The sequence below is a fragment of the Myotis lucifugus genome, unplaced genomic scaffold (genome assembly GCF_000147115.1).
Source record: "Myotis lucifugus unplaced genomic scaffold, Myoluc2.0 scaffold_330, whole genome shotgun sequence".
Taxonomy (NCBI): Eukaryota; Metazoa; Chordata; class Mammalia; order Chiroptera; family Vespertilionidae; genus Myotis; species Myotis lucifugus.
The window spans coordinates 145,416-163,321 of NW_005871378.1; the positions used below are offsets into that span (position 1 = coordinate 145,416).

General features: G+C 53.3%; 2 protein-coding genes across 2 annotated transcripts in view; one reads left to right on the forward strand and one right to left on the reverse strand.

Moving 5' to 3' along the window:
* PPIF (peptidylprolyl isomerase F) overlaps positions 1 to 266 on the reverse strand; it is a 6,791-nt gene extending 6,525 nt beyond the window's left edge. Inside the window, 2 exon segments of the mRNA XM_006100845.3 lie at positions 1 to 24; positions 27 to 266. Of these exon segments, the coding sequence (XP_006100907.1) occupies positions 1 to 24; positions 27 to 189 (187 nt within the window). The 5' untranslated portion in view covers positions 190 to 266.
* ZCCHC24 (zinc finger CCHC-type containing 24) overlaps positions 1 to 16,644 on the forward strand; it is a 98,636-nt gene extending 81,992 nt beyond the window's left edge. The window contains exon 4 of the mRNA XM_014466242.2: positions 16,477 to 16,644. Within this exon, the coding sequence (XP_014321728.1) occupies positions 16,477 to 16,503 (27 nt within the window). The 3' untranslated portion in view covers positions 16,504 to 16,644. The remainder of the gene's footprint in view (positions 1 to 16,476) is intronic.
* The last annotated feature ends 1,262 nt before the right edge of the window (positions 16,645 to 17,906 follow it).

Here is a 17,906-nt window from a genome sequence, read left to right on the forward strand (position 1 = left end):
CCAGCACCACTCGGCCGAGCGGCTGCCGTCGGCGCCCACGTCCAGGTACACGAGCGGGTTCCCGGCGGCAGCGGAGGGGTCGCGGGCGCCGCCGCCGCTACAGGTACGGGCCGCGGGGAGGCGCAGCGGCGAGGAGCGCGCGACAGGGCGCAGGCCGAGCAGGCGGGAGCCGCAGCGCAGCGCCAGCATAGCGACGCGGGTCGGTGGGGTCGGGTCGGGACGGGAGATCCCCGGTGCAAGCGGAGGAAACGGCTGCGAAGGTCACGCGCACCCGGACGAGTGAAGTCCCACGCCGCCGCGCGCCGCCTTTATGGCCCCGCAGACTCGTGGCCCCGCCCCCGTCACGCCCCTCTGGGCCTGTCCGCGGGCGCCCCCTGCCGGCCTCGGTGGGTAACGCAGCCGACTGGTGCGGCAGAGCCCGATGTCCTCTGAACTTCACCAGGACCAGAGACCTGAGGACAGGTACGACCTCGCAAAAAGGGGGCCAGTTCCATTTTGTGAGGGTACCAATAGATTAACTTCAAAAAGGGAACAAATGTTAAAACGTGGTTAGCTCCAAAATATGAGCATCTGTATGTTTTTATTTGACTGTAACAAATGCCTACATTTGTACAGGGCGGTGGTCGGCAAACTGCGGCTCGCGAGCCACATGCGGCTCTTTGGCCCCTTGAGTGTGGCTCTTCCTAAGCCTTAGGAGTACCCTAATTAAGTTAATAACAATGTACCTACCTATATAGTTTAAGTTTAAAAAATTTGGCTCTCAAAAGAAATTTCAATCGTTGTACTGTTGATATTTGGCTCTGTTGACAAATGAGTTTGCCGACCACTGGACTATAGGGCTACCCCTTCCCGCCCTCCCCTCCACCCCCATAGGCCCTGCAAGCATAGACCAAGGGACATAGTGGCACTGAGAGTCAGTCAAAGAAAGGTGGAGTGAGAGGCCGATTGGAGTGAGGAGTGGCAGGAGGAGACAGCTCCCAACGGTGACCAGAGGCTTTTCCTGCCCGCAGATGCTTCTAGAGGTCAGATCTTCCTGCAAAACTGGAAACTGCCTGGGCCTGTCTGCTCCCACAGGCCCCAGCCCTGCACCAGGACTGGGTCTGACTCTGCCGTATATGTGAATGGGCTGGAGGAATAAATGAACCACACACACGTTTTCTGCACATCCTGCGGCCCTCCCATTCCTCTCTGTCTCACAGCAGCACCCAAGTTCATAACTTTTCACGTGGGTCTGAGGTCGCAGGGTCTTTGTACATTGCCTCCTTATCCTCTGCCCCTCCACCAGACTACTGGCTCCCCTCTCACCCCCACTTGCCCCAAAACAGACCTCCCGCAGCCTGCACAGGGGTCAGTGCATAGGGAGTGCAGGGAGAGGGAAAAAGCAAGACAGGAAGAGAAAGGGAACTGAGTGGGAGGAGCTGCGGGTGTGGGATTGACCCCACATGCTGAGGTGGGCTTCACAGAGGCCCGCGAGGCATGGGAGGCCCACAGCAAGGGGTTACCAGGCAGGGGTCCTAGGAGAGCATCTGTGCCCTCCAGATGGGAAACTGAGGCCCAGGGAGGGGAAAGCACTGTCCAGGGGTGGGAGAACCCTGGAGTCCCCGCCACCAGCCTGTGCCAGCCTTCCCAGACCTCTCTGGGCCTCAGGTTCCTCTCTGGAGAATAAGAATAAGGGTGTGAGGATAATCTTTACTCTGCCTTTTCCCGACCTGTTCAGAGGATAAGATGAGAGAGAGAGAGAGAGAGAGAGAGAGAGAGAGAGAGAGGAGTCTGTCACCTGTTAAGTACTATGCCACCAGCAATGGGCAGAGTCTAAACAGTCTTTGCTCAGGGTTTGGGGCTCAGACAGCAATGGGTCTCCTTTGCAGGGGCTCAGAGGTCTGAGGGGCTAGAGAAGAGGGTGGCAGTGGACTTGAAGCCAGGTGGACTTGAGCTGGGACCAGCTCTGGGCTTTCCTGCCAGACTGAACCAACTCCTGGGAAGGGGGTGGGCCACAAAATGCTGACCTGAGCTACGTCAGGAGGTCAGAGCGGAGTGTCCTAGCCTCGTGAGAATGCTAGCTTGGGCCTTCCATGGAGGTTCACAGTCCCCTTGTCTGTATTCCTGGTCTAGGAGGACTCGGTCACTCAGTGAAACCCCAGCTGCTCTCCAGGTCAGCTCAGGATGGGCCTCACTCTTTCCTGGGAAATGCCTCCCCCTTTCTCACAATTGTGACCTGAAGGGGGAGCCCACCTGGGCCCCCCGGCCCATCTCCCAGGTTACCCCGTATCAGTGCATACTGTCAATTTGAAAGAGAAAGAGAGGAATCACCCCACTCATCAGTTTCAGGCCCCCAGCTCACCCAGCCCTAGTGGTACCGCTTGTCCCTCAAGCCTGCTCCTGGCGGGCCTCAGTTTATCCTCACCCACTGAAGCATGAGCAGCCCTACTTGGGAAGAGCTGCCCTCATTCCCTTGGAATCTGTCTGACTCCAAGGTCAGGTATGTGAAGGCCTTCTCACTTGTCATTGAGGAGCTGGTTATTGGGACAGGTGAGAAAGGCAAGGGAGACAAGCCTTGAATAGGCAACACAGCAAGACAGAAACTGAGGAGTTAGCCAGGGGATTGTGGAAGACAGGGGACTGAGGAGTTAGCCAAGGGACTGTGGAAGACAGGAACTGGGGAGGTATCTGCTTGGGGGAGCACATTTGAGGGGCAGAGACACAAAGATGTGGAGAGGAGGGGGAATGAGCCAAAACCAGCTTAGAGCTGGGGGAGATCAGGGCACTTTCAAGCAAAAGCTGTGACATTGACCATGAGCTGAAAGGCTTTGAAAGAGGTGAGGTGGGGGGAAACACAGGGCCCTGGAGGCCAGGCTGAGGTCTTGTAATGGGGCGACCCGTGGAGACAACCACCAGGGACTCAGATCAAGATTTAGGAGCCTTTATTAAGCTGGCCAGTGACGACAGTTACAGCACCCTGCCGAAGCAGAGGCTGAACTGCAGTGCCGACTACAGGAGTTACAGCGTTTTTATTTGCAAAAACCACAAAGTTAGTTACAAATCCTTGTTTACACAATTTGTTCCCAACACAGTACAGCATCAGTACAGTGACTACGTTCCTATCTATGTTTTAGGAACAGATAGCACAGCGCGCCCCGCCTGGCTGAAGCGCCAGATATGCAGCCCAGCACAGTCTGACGTTGTTGGATAGCTAGAACTGGTGACCCATTGATGGTGCAATCCCCCCCCCACCCCCCCGTCCCCAGGACCTGGACCAAGTACCAGCTTCCTTCACTCGTGTTACGCCTTCCACCATCTTTAGAAAACCAAGCATCATCATTACCTTCTTCCAAAGAGGAAAGCTTCCCTCCCCCATGGGCTCAGCGGTGTGGCCATCTCTTCCTGACTGTCTTCAGTGGCATCAGGAAGAGGCACAGTCCGTGGGCTGAGCCATCAACTGAAAAGTGCCCAGCCCTTGGGACTGTGGCACAAGTGGACAAGCAGGTATCAGCACTCACCTGGCTCTGAGGCTATTCATAGCCTCTGTGTCATCCTCGGAAGCAGCAGTTTCTCCATTACTCAGCCCAAGTGACTTAGCCAGGGTGTCAATCCGGGGTTTCGTCACCCATGGGTCCTGTAACATCAGTCTTTAGACCTCACAGAGCCAATGTTTAAATGTTGGGAACTAATTTTACATGAAATTAAACACGGAATGAACCAGAAACAACATATCTACAACTTGGGTGGGGCCTCTGGGCCGGTAGTTTGCAAGCTCTGATCTGCACTGTGCACAGGAGAGAACCAGAGCGCTGAGGGACGGGGCCTTGCCCACGGTCACTTGACCAGAAGTACTGGGACTACGGTCACATTCCTCTCCACTCTTGCAAGATTCACTCAGCAGACATGTTTTCAGAGCACCTACTGTGCGCCAGGCTGAGCTTCGCCCTGGGGATACAGAAGGACAAAGGCAGGGAAGGGCAGTTACAGTGCCTCGTGATGATGGGTGTCTCTGAGCAAGCCTCTCCCAGGTGCCCGTGTGCTCGGCAGGAGCAGATGTTGTGGTTGTCATGGGCTGTGACGTTCCGGTGTCCTGGAGAACCTTCCAGGAGGGGTTGGGGGTGGGCACAGGATGGGGTTTTCATGAATGTCATTGCCAGTGTTAGTCACTGGGACTGTGTGCCTTAGGTGGAAGGAGCCTTGGACTTCATCTCTCTTGGTTCCATTTGAGGGGTGTGGGGGTCCAGGAGAATATCTGTCATGGGCAGTTGACAAGGATCCCAGAAGAGGGGTTCTTGGTGAGAATGCAGAAATCCAGTCAAAGGATGCTAACAGGCCATTGGATTGCTGCACTCTCTGGGGAGTCCCCCATGGCACCCCAGCCTTCACAAAGTCAGTGTGAATGCATCCACCTCTCTCTGCTGGCTTCCAGGAACCACATGGGGCTGGGCCAGAGCATGCTCTGAATAGAGCACAGGGGGAGGCAGAGAGAGGCAGGCAGGAGGGATTTCCCTCAAGGCCTGGGGTGGTGGTGGGCACAGTGACCAGAGCCCCCAAAGGGGAAGGTCTAGGGAAACTCCCAGAGTGGGCCCCTGAGTGAGGCAACAGCAGGGCAAAGCAGGGCAAGACTCACCCCCTCTTGTTATCTCCTCTGACAGAGGGGGAGGCTGGGACTCTAACCAGGTAGGTGACCAGCAGTGCCGGGCTACACACGACATCAGCATTAGAGCCGGGGACACTGGGTTTGGGCTCTTTCCACTCTATAAACAAAGTTATGATGGCACCGTTTTCCCACTCCCCGCTCTGAGACAGGCGGTCTCCAAGATGCCCCTGATGCTGCCCTGGTGGGCATGGCCTGGTGCAGTCCCTCCCCTCGGGTATGGGCTGGACTGATGACGTAGGTCCTCCACCCTGTGCTAATCCCTCCTCATGAACAGACTGCTGCAAAAGTGATGGTGCCACTGCCAAGAGCAGGCTACAGAGACCGGCCCTGCCTTGGGCTTCTCTCTCTCTCTCTCTCTCTCCCTCTCTCTCTCTTCCCCCTCACTGGCTGCCATACAGTGACTCCAGGCAGCCGATGGAGGCCCCATGGTGAGGCACCAAGTCCAGCCACCACCCTGTGAGCAGTTTGGATGTGGCTCTTCTGCAGCCTGCCCACGGCATGTGAGCGAGCTTGGAAGTGGGGCCTGCAGGTCCACAGGAGACTTGGGCCACAGCTTCCAGGGCCACGGCTCGACTGCAACTTCTTTTTTTGTTGTTGTTAATCCTCACCCAAGCATGTTTTTTCTATTTTTAGAGAATAGAAGGGAGGGAAGGTAGGAGAGAGAGAGAGAGAGAGAGAGAGAGAGAGAGAGAGAGAGAGAGAAAGAGAAACATCTATGTGAGAGAGACACATCGATTGGTTGCCTCCTGCCTATGCCCTGACCTTGGCTAGGGATCAAACCTGCAACCCAAGTACATGCCCTTGATCAGGAATCAAACCCCTAACCCTTTGGTGTATGGGCCGACACTCTAACCACCGAGCAGCACTGGCCAGGGCAGAGAGACCTTGAGCCAGAGGCACCAGCTAAGCCACACCTGACACCTGGGCCCCGGGAACTGTGAGGTGATAAATTTTTGTCGTTTAAAGCCCCTCAGTGTTGGGGTCACTTGCTCCGAAGCACTAGATACCTGAGACATGCACACCCTGCCTTCAGCCAGGCCTTTCAAAGGCCACCTCTGCACATTGCTGCACACGCAGCCTTCCCCTACCTGCCCCCAGCTGGCTGTGTCACCAGCACTCGTGGCAAAGACCTCCCGGGCAGTCAGGGAAAACCGGCCCTGAGACACAGGGACGCCTGTCTCGGTGAAGAGTGGAATGTGCTACCTTGTCTCGTTCCTCCGAAGGTGAATGCAGGGAGCCCGAGAGAGAAGGAGGAAGGGCTCAGCCAGGGAGCCTGAGCTGGGGTGGCCGTGGCAGCTCGGTGGCCTCTGGGGGGGACAGCAACTCAGGTTATGACTCCGTGCCAGCCCTGCACTAAGCACGTTGTGTACATGGCCGGGACCCCCCAGGAGGACCCTGCCTACAGATGAGGGAAGGGAGGCTCAGAGAGGGTAAGCGACTTGCCCAGGGTCACTCCCGTGCGGAGTGGAGACTGAATTCTTCCCATTCCCCCTTGGCTGTGTCTTCCTGCAGGAGCTGATGGGCTCCGAGCTGGGCCTCTTTAGGTGGATTAGGCCAGACACACCCCTCCATGCAGCCGTGTTTCCCACTCGCCTGACACATGCGTGGTGACTTAGATCTGCAATCCCTGCTAGTCCTGTGACAACTCTGAGGCAGAGGCTGGGGACCCCATGTGACGGACAACAGCTCTGGAGCTCAGAGCGAACCTGTGACTTGCCCAGGGCTCCACGACACCAGGTGGCTCAGCTGGATTTGAACCCAGATCTGCTGACTAAAGTCTGCACGGTCCCCCCGGCTGGGCTTCCTTGCCCTAGAGAACCTGCCATTGGCTCCTAGCCCTGGAGGGATGGCACCACCAGGACAGGTTAGCACAGCCATGGGCAAACTACGGCCCATGAGCCGGATCAGGCCCGTTTGAAATGAATAAAACTAAAAAAAAAAAAGACCGTACCCTTTTATGTAATGATGTTTACTTTGAATTTATATTAGTTCACACAAACACTCCATCCATGCTTTTGTTCCGGCCCTCTGGTCCAGTTTAAGAACCCATTGTGGCCCTCGAGTCAAAAAGTTTGCCCACCCCTGGGTTAGCAACACATAAACACTGAATTTATCTGCACAGTTCCTGCCCCGAGTCAACAGGAAAGGGGTCTGGTGGGCAGGTCCCAAGAGCTCAAGCACAGCCCCGGGGAGCCCTTGTGATGCCCCCTCCCCTCCTCTGTTTACCAGAACCGACTGGCATCCTTACCCTGAGGAGAGGCTCCCACTGCCAGGTGCCTAGGAGTGGGGCTTAGCCTTTGCCAGGACTCAGTGCTGCTTCAGGCCTCGCCTGAGCGCTGGGCTCTCCACCTGTGTTGCCCGGAGGCAAACGGCCTGCTGTTCTGCAGTCTTTTCCCTTTGTTGATGTTTCTGCTGTAGACCTATGTAATATCCTATTGGCTTCACTCTCTTAACCTCTACTTCCCAACATTGACACCTCTCCCTTGTCCATTAGGATAAACCCCTTTCTGATCAACAGTGTCTACCTTCCCATTGATATTGCCTATCATTGTTTGTCTTTTATTCCAATTAAAATAAGAGCTCTCCTGCCCCAGCCCCCCGGGAGGTCTCAATGACCCCCAAGCCCATCTACTCCTGCGGAGACCTGTCCCTCCTCTGACAGGTGGCCCATCGACGGGCAGAAAGACCTCCCTCCCACTCGTTTGGGGTCCTGCATTTATTTGCTGAAACTGCCATAAGTGCCATTACGAAGTGCCACACACTGAGGGGCTTCGACAACAGAAATGTGTCCCACAGCTCCGAGGCCAGAAGAACCCAGGTGTCGTAGGGTCGCTTCCTCCTGAGGCCGTGAAGGAAGGAGCCGATCCGGGCCTCTCCCCTCTGCTAACACCTGGCTGCCTTCTCTCTGAGTCTCTGTGCTGTCTTCCCTCTGTGCCTGTCTGTGTGTCCAAATCCCCCTTTTATAAGGACACCGGTCATATTGGACTAAGGCCCACCCCAATGACCTCATTTCAACGAATTACAATGTCAATGACCATATTTCAAAATAAAGCCACCTTCTGAGGGACTGGGGGTTGATGCCAACGGACGAATTCTGAGGGGATACAATTCAACCCATAACAGCCCTATGGCAGGGTAACTTGGGCCTCAATGTCTTACAAAGGTTTTAGTGAAATAGCTGTTTCCTCTCGTTCCCTTGTGCTTGCTGCCTCCCAAAACTCAGTCATGAGCCGGGTAGAGGCAGGACTAGGGGACTTCACAGGTGCCAGAATGAATCCAGAGATGTCCTTCTCTCTGATGACAGGTTTCTTACTGGGCCAAGCTGGTCCCAGTCCGCAACCAAGAGGTTCCCCAGTCTCCTGCAAGGAGCCCTCCGGTAGGCCAGGGCTGCCAGTTCACCAGACAGCCCCAGAAGTGGGCAAGTCACATGTGGATTCCAGTTGGGGACCCAGTTCATAGACTCGTTTTATACACGTAGACCCAGATGTGGCATGCATGTAGACGCTGCTTCCAACCTCAGGAGCTGTTACGAGATGTCATCTGAAGGCACTTTGCTTGGCACACTACACACTCAATGCAGAGTAGTTATAACATCCTGTTTCCAGGACTGTTATTGGGTGACTGCCTCAGGAATAGGTTCCATGTCTCCTCTGCTTCTCTGCCCCTGTTGTACATGGCACACGTGGGTGCTCACCCACACAAATCAAAGACTTCTAGTCTGGAAGCTCTCAGAGCATCCAGGGCCCTGCTGAGTGATGAGGGGCACATGAAGGGACCTCCCAGGGCTTGGAGCCCTTGCACCTCTTTCTGACTGGAGAACCCAGAACATCAGACTTAGAGGGATCAACAGAGAGTTCTGGGCTATGATCTCACCAACTGGTGAAACTTTCTGGGGGCTTTGACTTTGAAAGTTCAAGGTTTCCAGGCTGCAAGGTTCTAAGATGGCAATTGCGTTATTAGCACACACCTCCTCCACACATCCTCACCTCCACTCACTCATCCCTGAGCTCACTGCCCTCTGGCTTTCACCCCCCCTCCCCCCCCACACACACTTTTCTCCTTGACGGGCTCCTCACGCCATCCTTGCAGCCACTGGCCCACTTCCAAACAGCCTCTCCAGAGCTGCTCCCTTGTATGCGGGGCTGCCCAAGCTTATTACGGACCTCTCCAACCACCCCTTCTCACTGTCTTCTCAGTCCTCTACCCTTTGGTGTGGATCTCCAAGGGCTCTAGCTTTTGCCCTGTCTCTTCTCTGTCTGTGCTCTCACCCATTCCCAGGACTTCTGAACTCTTCCTCTCAATTTCTCAACTTTTCAACTTCTTAAACTTAGAACTCCCAACTCTCCCAGGCACATGAGGGGTTGTCAGGGACCAGCCTTCGGATAGAGCTGTGATGGAGGAAATCCCGCGAGGCTGAACATCCCTGGACGGGCAGATATGTGAGAGTCTAAACCAGGGGTCCTCAATCTACGGCCCGCGGGCCACATGCAAATACAAATATTGTATTTGTTCCCGTTTTGTTTTTTTACTTCAAAATAAGATATGTGCAGTGTGCATAGGAATTTGTTCATAGTTTTTTTTAAACTATAGTCCGGCCCTCCAATGGTCTGAGGGACAGTGAACTGGCCCCCTGTTTAAAAAGTTTGAGGACCCCTGGTCTAAACCATCCGCTGGCCTCTGAGAAGGCCTGCAGGGGTGGAGGTCCTGACCGACCTGCGGTAGGGTCTGGTAGAAGACTTGATTGGAGTCTCCAGTGGCAGGTGATGGGCGTCCAGGATCCCAAGCCTGGGGCCTGGGCCAAATTCCAGGGAAAGTGAGGCCGGTCTCCAGTTGAGCAGCCTAAATGGCCCAGCACAGTTAGGTCACGGAGTTAGGACACACGAAGGCTGGGGGACTTTACAGGTACCAGAATGAATCCAGAGTTGTCCTTCTCTGATGATAGGTTTCATACTGGTCCAAGCTGGTCCCAGTCCCCAACTCAGCTCTCACATCTGGCATGGTCTGGATGTGAGAGCTGATTGCAAGGTCAGCAGGCTGGGTCCCAGGCTGCGCAGGCCCTGGGTCACTCTCCCTCCTTCTCCCCTTTAGCCTTGCATTCACTCTTCTTTATTAAGCAGCCACTATTACGACTCAGCTACCTGACACAGATGCTAAGCTCTTCGGCCAGGCCAAGTGTCACTTGAGCTTCCAAAATGCTCTCCTTAGAAAGAGGACTCATCCTGGAGTCTATGGGTTGAGCTGCCAGTGATTCGGGCTGTGGTGGTTTTTAAAACATGGTCATTCTGACATCAAGAGGCGGAGTCTCACTTCTCTCCTTTTGAATCTGGGCTGGCCTCAGCGACTCACTTCTAACCAATAGAATGCAGCAAAGGAAGGCGTGTCTTCCCCAGCTAGGCCACAAAGGCAACATGGCTTCCACTGACATTTTAAAAATATATAGCTTTTATTGATTTTAGAGACAGGAAAGGGAAGGGAGAGGGAGAAACATCTATCGGCTGCTTTCTGCATGCTCCCCACTGGGGAGTAAGCCCCCAACCCAGGCATGTGCCCTGACCAGGAATCAAACCGGCCACCTTTTGGTGCAGGAGATGACACTTCAGTCAGGTTCCCCTGACTCTTGCTGGCGATGCCCAGCTGCCATGTTGTGAGGAAGCCCAGGCCACATGGAGAGGCCACAGGGAAGCGCTTCAGCTAACAGCCCTGCGAGGTCCCGACTGCCAGGCCGGTGCGTGAGGAAGCCTCTGGGAGGACTCACTCCGGCCCCACATGCAACCACCTCAGAACCTCGAGTAAGAACCGTCTAGCTGAGACCGCCCTGAGAATCACAGCGATGATGCTAATAAGTGATAGCTATTGTTGCACACCACTGGCTTTGGGTGGTTAGTTATGCAGCTAGAGGTCACCGAATGCCTTTGGGGATGTGGTGGACACCTGAGGGGCTGACAGGAGCCCTCATCGGGCGCCTCCCTGGTGGGTCTACAGGATTTTCAGACCATGGTCCACTGAGAACCATTATCCCTCTCACCCCTCTCCTCCTCCTCCTCCCAGATGTCAAATACCAGCACCATCGTCCACCCAGGCACCCCAGCTGCAAACTGGGTGTCACCTTTGATTTTTCCCGTCCTTGACCTGTCTCATCTAACTGGCTCCCATTCACCCATTCACTAACACACCTCTGTGGACCACCCACTCTGTGTCAGGCTTCGCGCGAGATTTGCTGGAGAGCGAGATTAACCTGGTCCCTGCTTTCAGAGCTTACAGTAAAGCAAATTACTCATTCTAAGCAGATCAAATGCTAAAATCTTAATAGCTGTGCGCATTACTTAACCTAAGCACAGTGCTGAGGGCTTCACCTTCATTCAATCATTGAATCCCTATAACAAGAGAGAGATTGTTAGTTCCCGAGATAATTAACTCCATGTTCGGATGAGGAAACCAGGGCTCCCACAGGCTGACGGGGTCCCCGGTTGTGCCTCGGGAAGCAGAAGCACTGTGATGCAGTTCCGCCCTGCCCACCCCTCGCCCTCCCTTCCACCGCTGCTGAGGTGCCAGGGTGCTCGGGAAGCAGAGGCTGAGACCAGGGTTTCCCGGGGAAGGTGTGCCTGTGAGAGACAGGAGGGAAGCGGGACAGGGACAGTCCAGACTTCCACGCAGATCTGCCCCGGCCTGGGCCCCCTCAGCGGGAGCGCCCGACCAGCAGCCCCTCGGGGCTGAAATGGCCAGGCCTCCCCATCCCCACTGCACGCAGTCACAGCGGCTGTCGGAGGAGGTGGCCTCCAGGCTCACTCCCCGCCCCCCCCACCACAATACAGATTCTTTCCTGAACGGAGAGCCCGGGTGCCCCCATGCTGCCACCTGGATTACCAAGCCTGCTCCTCTCTGGTCCCTCTGCCCAAACTGCATCTGGACGATCATTCTAAAACGCACACCCCTCCCCTGTGACATCCACTGACAATTCCCGCCTCCTACGGGATGAGGAGGCCTGAGTTGACCATCAAGGCCTCCACCTCCCACCTGTCACCCTCCACCGCTGCACCGGCCACACGGGGACACGGGCTCTGAGTCGACAGTTGGACTCACACCTGGGCCTGCTGACTACCTGGGCGGCCTTGGGGGCTACTTTACATTGTCCGTCCCCCCTCTGAAGGTTACGGTGCAGGTAGAGCACTTATACTGTGTCCGCCACAGAAGGGGTGGGAATGTTCTCAGTCCAGACCCGCCTCTCAGTCGGAACAGCCACGGGGCCGTGAGGGGCTGGCTTCGGGTCAGGGGTCTCTGTCACCCCTAAGCTCTGGGAGAAGAACCAGCAGAGGGGTGGCTCTGGGGCTGTCTCTGCCCGTGGAGGGACCAGAGAGGCAGGTCCAGTCACCCCGGCAGGAGGAGATGTGGTGCCCTGGTCCAGAGCTGGCAGGGTCACCATGTGAGGGGCGAAACTCGGGCAGGGAGGTGGGGAGCGGGCGCTGCGGTGGGACTGCTGCTCAGTGCCTGGCCCGCCCCCACCCTGGAGGCCTCTGAGTAGGAGGCCTTGTTTGCAGAGGCCTCTGGTCCCGCCTGGCGCCAGCCTGGCCTGCTCAGGGGAGCCCCTCCTTGGGGCTGTCCCCACAAGCCGTCTTCCAACAAAGGGCCAGTGTCCTCGGGAGGGCAGGAGCTGTGCAGCCAGGCCTGCCACGGGCTCGGCGGTCAGATCACAGAGAGGAGGTAGGCCCAGCCAATGGGCTCTCCATTGGCTTGTGTTGGTTCTGAGCCAGTGTCCCCAGGAAGAGGTCAGGGGAGGGACAGGCAGAGGCTCAGCCTGGGAGCTGAGGTACATTCACCAAGTCAGTGGCTGGAGGCTAGATTCGGGATCTCCGAAGGGGTGCAGGCTCAGTACCTCCCCTTCTGCTAGCCCCAGGCCTCACCTCAAGTCTTAGACCCCAGCTTGACCCCAAACCAGCAACAGAGAGCTAGCATCCCCCCCTTTAGCCTGGAAGGAGACCACCCTTCTGCGTGGCAGCTTGTGCCTCCACCCCCACCCCCAGCTCTAGTCCCCTCTTGGCAGTGCTACCGGACTGTTGAAACTCCTGCTCAGGCCCACTGCCTACCTCTCTGTTTCAAGATTGGGCCATCTGCTGGTCCCACAGGCCTAGCCTTCAGATGGCCAATCAGCCCTGGGGGCACCCTTCCCCCTCCCCCTCCCCTCCATTAGGAAATACTTCTCTGAGTACAGGCTGGTTACAAGCAGAATTTAAGCCAATGTTGGGCCAGGGCTGCTCACCATCTCAGGCTTCATCAATAAAGGCCAAGTACCTAAAATGAGGGAGGTGAGAATCACCTTTGCTATTTGCAACTCAGACTTGTGGCAACAAGACGACCTGGGAGTGTCACAGCACCAGGACAGATGAATGGAAGTTTCAGAGAGTAATGAATGAAAGCTGCAGGTTTTAGGACAGCGTGAGGGTAGATAGAAATCTGTTGAGGATTTTGTGTATGTTGTATTTTTCCCGCTGGTCCTAAGCTCCTTGGGGGTCATGTTTGTTTCAGGAATTTTGCCACCATCTCAGTTTCTTACTACCTGTCCTCACAGCTCACGATGAGGGCAATGGATACTAGTAGAGCCATGGGTAGATGGATGAATGAGTGTGGTGGCAGAGGATGAATGGGGTGAGTGGGTGGGTGGATGGATAGGTGGGTGAGCAGTCTGATAAACAGCTGGCCTCGCAGACAGGACTGGCAGGTAAATAACTGGCGGAACTCTGCACTGGAAAACAGCCAGAATGGAAGTTGGCATGTCCCTTACCCACACAAAGCCTTGCTTCTCAAACATTTCTTACAAAGCATGCACAAGGCACTAAACATAAAAGAAAAAATGGATAACTTAGACTTCACGAACATAGTAGCTTCTGTTCATCAAAAGACACTATTATGAAAATGAAATAAAGAAGAAGCTACAAACGAGGAGAAGATATCACAGTACACACATCTGACAAAAGTTCATACCCAGTACATGTAAAGAACTCCTCTAAGTAACCCAGAAAGGCAAACAGCTCGGTAAACCGTGGTTGTTGGGGTCCAGCCCCAGCAGGTCCAGGGGTTCCCCAATGTGTTGAAGGAGTCGGCGAAGAAGGAATGACACGGAGGCAGCATTCAGGCGATCATCACAGCCAGGTTCCTCAGCCAAGTTCTGTCTAGGTTCTCCAGCCAAGTTCTGTAGCCACGTTCTCTCGCTAGGTTCTCCAGCCAGGTTCTATCCAGGTTCTCTATCCAGGTTCTCCTGCCATGTTCTGTCTAGGTTCTTCAGCCAAGTTCTGTAGCCAGGTTCTGTCCAGGATCTTTTGCCATGTTCTCTCACTAGGTTCTGTCTCTAGGTTCTGTCTTTTATTGTCTTGTTACATCTGTATTTATACCAGTTGATTTTAATCCTATCAATTTCTATTCCAAAGGTTAGGGCATTTCTTATCTCCATTCCAGGGAGTAAAGATTATGTAGCTTAAGCGTGCTTGTTCTTAGTTAAAGTGATTAACTACCCACCTGGCACTTAGTTAAGGGGTTTTATTCCCTCCCTAACTTCAGGGAAAAATCCCTACCTGGGGAAACAATCTTTCTCGAAGAGGTGACCTTGGTTAAAACACATAGCGCTAAGGGGAGCAAACATATTAAGAACAGTATGCTATATACTCCAGGTCCCTTGAAACATATGCTGTGCAGATGTTTCTTCCCTGCAGCGACTGTGTCAAGCAACAAGGATGGACCGGCTCCCGGCACGTGGTCAAAAGACTTGAACAGGCATTTCACAAAAAGGGGGCAGGTATCCAAAGACCATGGCATACGAAAAGACACCCAGCATCCTTAGTCACCCGGGGAAAGCCAAGTAAAGCCCCAGTGAGATACTGTTATACAGCCAAGAGCATGGCTGGTGAGGATGTGGAGTAGCTGTAGCTTTCATATGTTGTGAGTAGGAGTGTAAATTGGTACAAGTACTTTCAAAACTGTTTATCAGTTACCTAGTAGAGATAAAAATATGCTTACTTGTGACCCAGAGAAATGAACATGTCTGTCTGCATAAATACGTTATATGGCTGTCCATAGAACCCCAAACTGAAGGCAACCCAGTGCCCATTAACAGTGAAATAGACACAGACACTGGACTACCACTCAGCCATGAAAAAAGAACAAACTGCTGACACAACTTGGGTGAATCTCACAGACATTATACCAAACAAACAAAGTCAGGGTGTGTACTGCATGGTTCCATCTATAGGAAGTGCAAGAGTAGATAAAACTAATCTATGATGAGAGAAGTCAGACTAGTGATTATATCTGGGGGTGGGGTTGGTAAGAAGGGGACACAAGGAGCCTTCCGGAGTTCTAGAAATACTCTGTATCTTGATCTGAGTAGTGGACATGGGTAAAATTCATTAGCCTCTGCATTGAAGATGTGTATGGTCATTATATGTTTACTAGAGGCCTGATGCACGACATTCATGCAAGAGTAAGCCTTCGCAGCCGTGGCAGCTGCCTCGATCCCTCCATCGCAGTCGCAGTGGCTGCCTGGATCCCGCAGCTGCAGCCCCAGCTTGGTCCAGAAGGTCATCCGGAAGGATGGCTGGTCTAATTAGCATATCATGCTTTTATTATTATAGATGGTATACCTCAAGAAAGCATTTAAAAACTACACCCAAGTTTAGTTTATTCTGGAAGAATTCCTTTACCCCAGCATGGAAGTGGGGTAAAGGGAGGAGCCCAAAGGAAGCGCTGCCATGGCTCTTGACGAGGGGCGGAGTTTGTCACCCCAAAGTACGCCCCTTTGGGACATTGATTATTTTAGGCTCAGTAATTTTAAGAAACAGCATATATTGGACAAGCGCTGAAAACAAGCAGACGTTACCCTTTGTAAAGGACATTTACTTTGTAAGGGACATCTCCGCCTGTAAGGTGTTTCCCTCACTGCACCCGGGCCTGCCTCTAGCAATGGAGAAGGCATGGACTGAAGTCTGCCTAACATCCTAGCCTTGTAACTTCCTGTAACTGCTCGCCACCCCCTGCACACATCTTTTGTCTTCAGCTGAAGGTGGTATTTACAATGATGGCTTCCGCCATTTTGGCGATTACTTAGTTTTCCTGGGTCTTTCCCATGTACACAGGAGATACATGCTATTAATCTGTTGCATGTCAATTAGATCGCTAGACCAGCCAGAAGAAACTTGAAGGCGAGAGGATTATTTTTTCATCCCAACACTCTCGAAGAGGCACAGTTCTTGGGACAAAATGTCTAAGAGGAATTGTTTGAGAAGAGGCTGAGTCCTTGCTGAGGTGAGGGGCTGGGTCAGAGGAGAGAACGCTCCTGAGAGAAGTCCAGAGTGGGGTGGATGTCAACAGGCGACATACAACTGTGACTTTCCTGCCAGCTCTGCCCCAGGCCACTGCATACCTCACCTGTGGAGGCACACAGAGGGAGCTGGCTTATCAGGTGCCTCCTGGCCCTACTGAGCTGTTCTTTGAGGGGCAGGGACACTCCTCATGAGCTCCCTGCCCACTGGTATCCAGGAGAAAAGGCTCTGTCTTGGCCGCTGTATCGGCAGCTGCCCACCCAGCTAAAATCAGAGGTGCATGGGAGGAGGTAAAAGAAAAAGGGCCTTAGCTACTCTCCTGTCCTTCCTCTGTGACATGGGAGGTTGGGCTACACCTCCCAGGTGGTTCTTATGGGAGGTTCTGCTGGTTCTCTGGATGCCCCAAACCCCCCATGAGCTGAGGTGGCTTGACACACCCTCCTCCTCACAGTGCAGCAAGCACATCTGGAAAGCCTGAGGGCTATGCTCTGCTTACCTCACAGAGCTGGTCATCTGTGCTCCTTCTTCCAGGAATCAGGGAACATCACAAGGAGCTGACACAGGTGACAGCTGGCGAAGCCTTCAGTCAGGACAGGGCACTCCCACAACCGGAAGTGGAGCAGCCTTGGCAGGAAGCTCACGGGATGGAGCGGAAGCAGGCTGAGAGCTGACCCATGACAGGTGCTGAGAAGGAACCCACGCATCACACTTGCCTCCTCCTTCTCCCCACTGCCCCATTCCTGCCAATGAGGAGTGCCCTCTCCATCCTGACCTGCCACCTCCTGACATCCCTCTCACCCAAGCTCCCTCCCCATTCCGTGGCCCCTGCCCTTGGTCCAGGCCACAGCCCCTCGCCTTAGAGATTGCAGGAGGCCCCTCAGTCCAACTTCCTCAGTGCTTCCAGGCGCCGTTCCCCCTCCGACTTCAAAGTATAATTCATACTCAATAAAATGCACAGATCTTAAGAGTAGAGTTTGAAGAGTTTTGACAAATGTACATCCCCGTCAAGGTCCAGAATATTCCCATGACCCAGAAAAGTTCCCTTGTGCCCCCTTCCAGTCACCCACTCTGCACAAAAATCATCTCTGCTCTGTCTTCTATCCCTACATGAGTTCTGTAGGGTCTTAATTACACAAAATGGGATTTCACAGCAATAATACGTTATGTCTGGTTTCTTCCACCAACATGTTTTTCACTCTCATCCATATTTTGTGATTTATCAATTAAGATCCCATGTTATGAACTTAACTCAATTTGTTTATTCGCCTCTTGATGGACAGGTAGGCGGTTTCCAGTTTTTACTATTACAAAACATGCTACCAGTGTTTGTGTGAATATATTTTACACAAATTTTATTTCTCTTACTAGCATATGTAATAGATATGTTATATTTTTAAGAAATTGCCAAACTTTCCCAAAGTGGTTGTACCATTACAAACTCCCATCAGTAACATATGAGAGTTCCGGTTGCTCCACATCCATGCCAATTTGATATTGTCAGTTTTGTTTATTTTAGCCATAAAAGGATCTTTTAAAAAAACACATCTAGTCCTGGTTGGGTGGCTCAGTTGGTTAGAGTGTCATCCCTTACACCAAAAGGTTGTGGGTTCGATTCCTGGTCAGGGCACATACGGGGTGCAACCAATAGATGTATCTCTCTCTCTCTGTTTCTCTCTGTCTCTTTCTAGAAATCAATAAAAACATATCCTCAGGTGAGGATTAAAAACACACACACAATTAACAACTAATGCCCATCAATTGATGAATGGATAAACAAAATGCAGTAAAACCATACAAGGGGATATTATTCGTCAACAAAAAGAAATAAGTATCAAGACATGGGACAACACAGATGAACCTTAAACACAGTATGCTAAGTAAAAGAGGCCAGTAACAAATGACCACGTATTGTATAATTCCATTTCTATAAAATGCCCAGCATAGGCGAATATATAGGGACA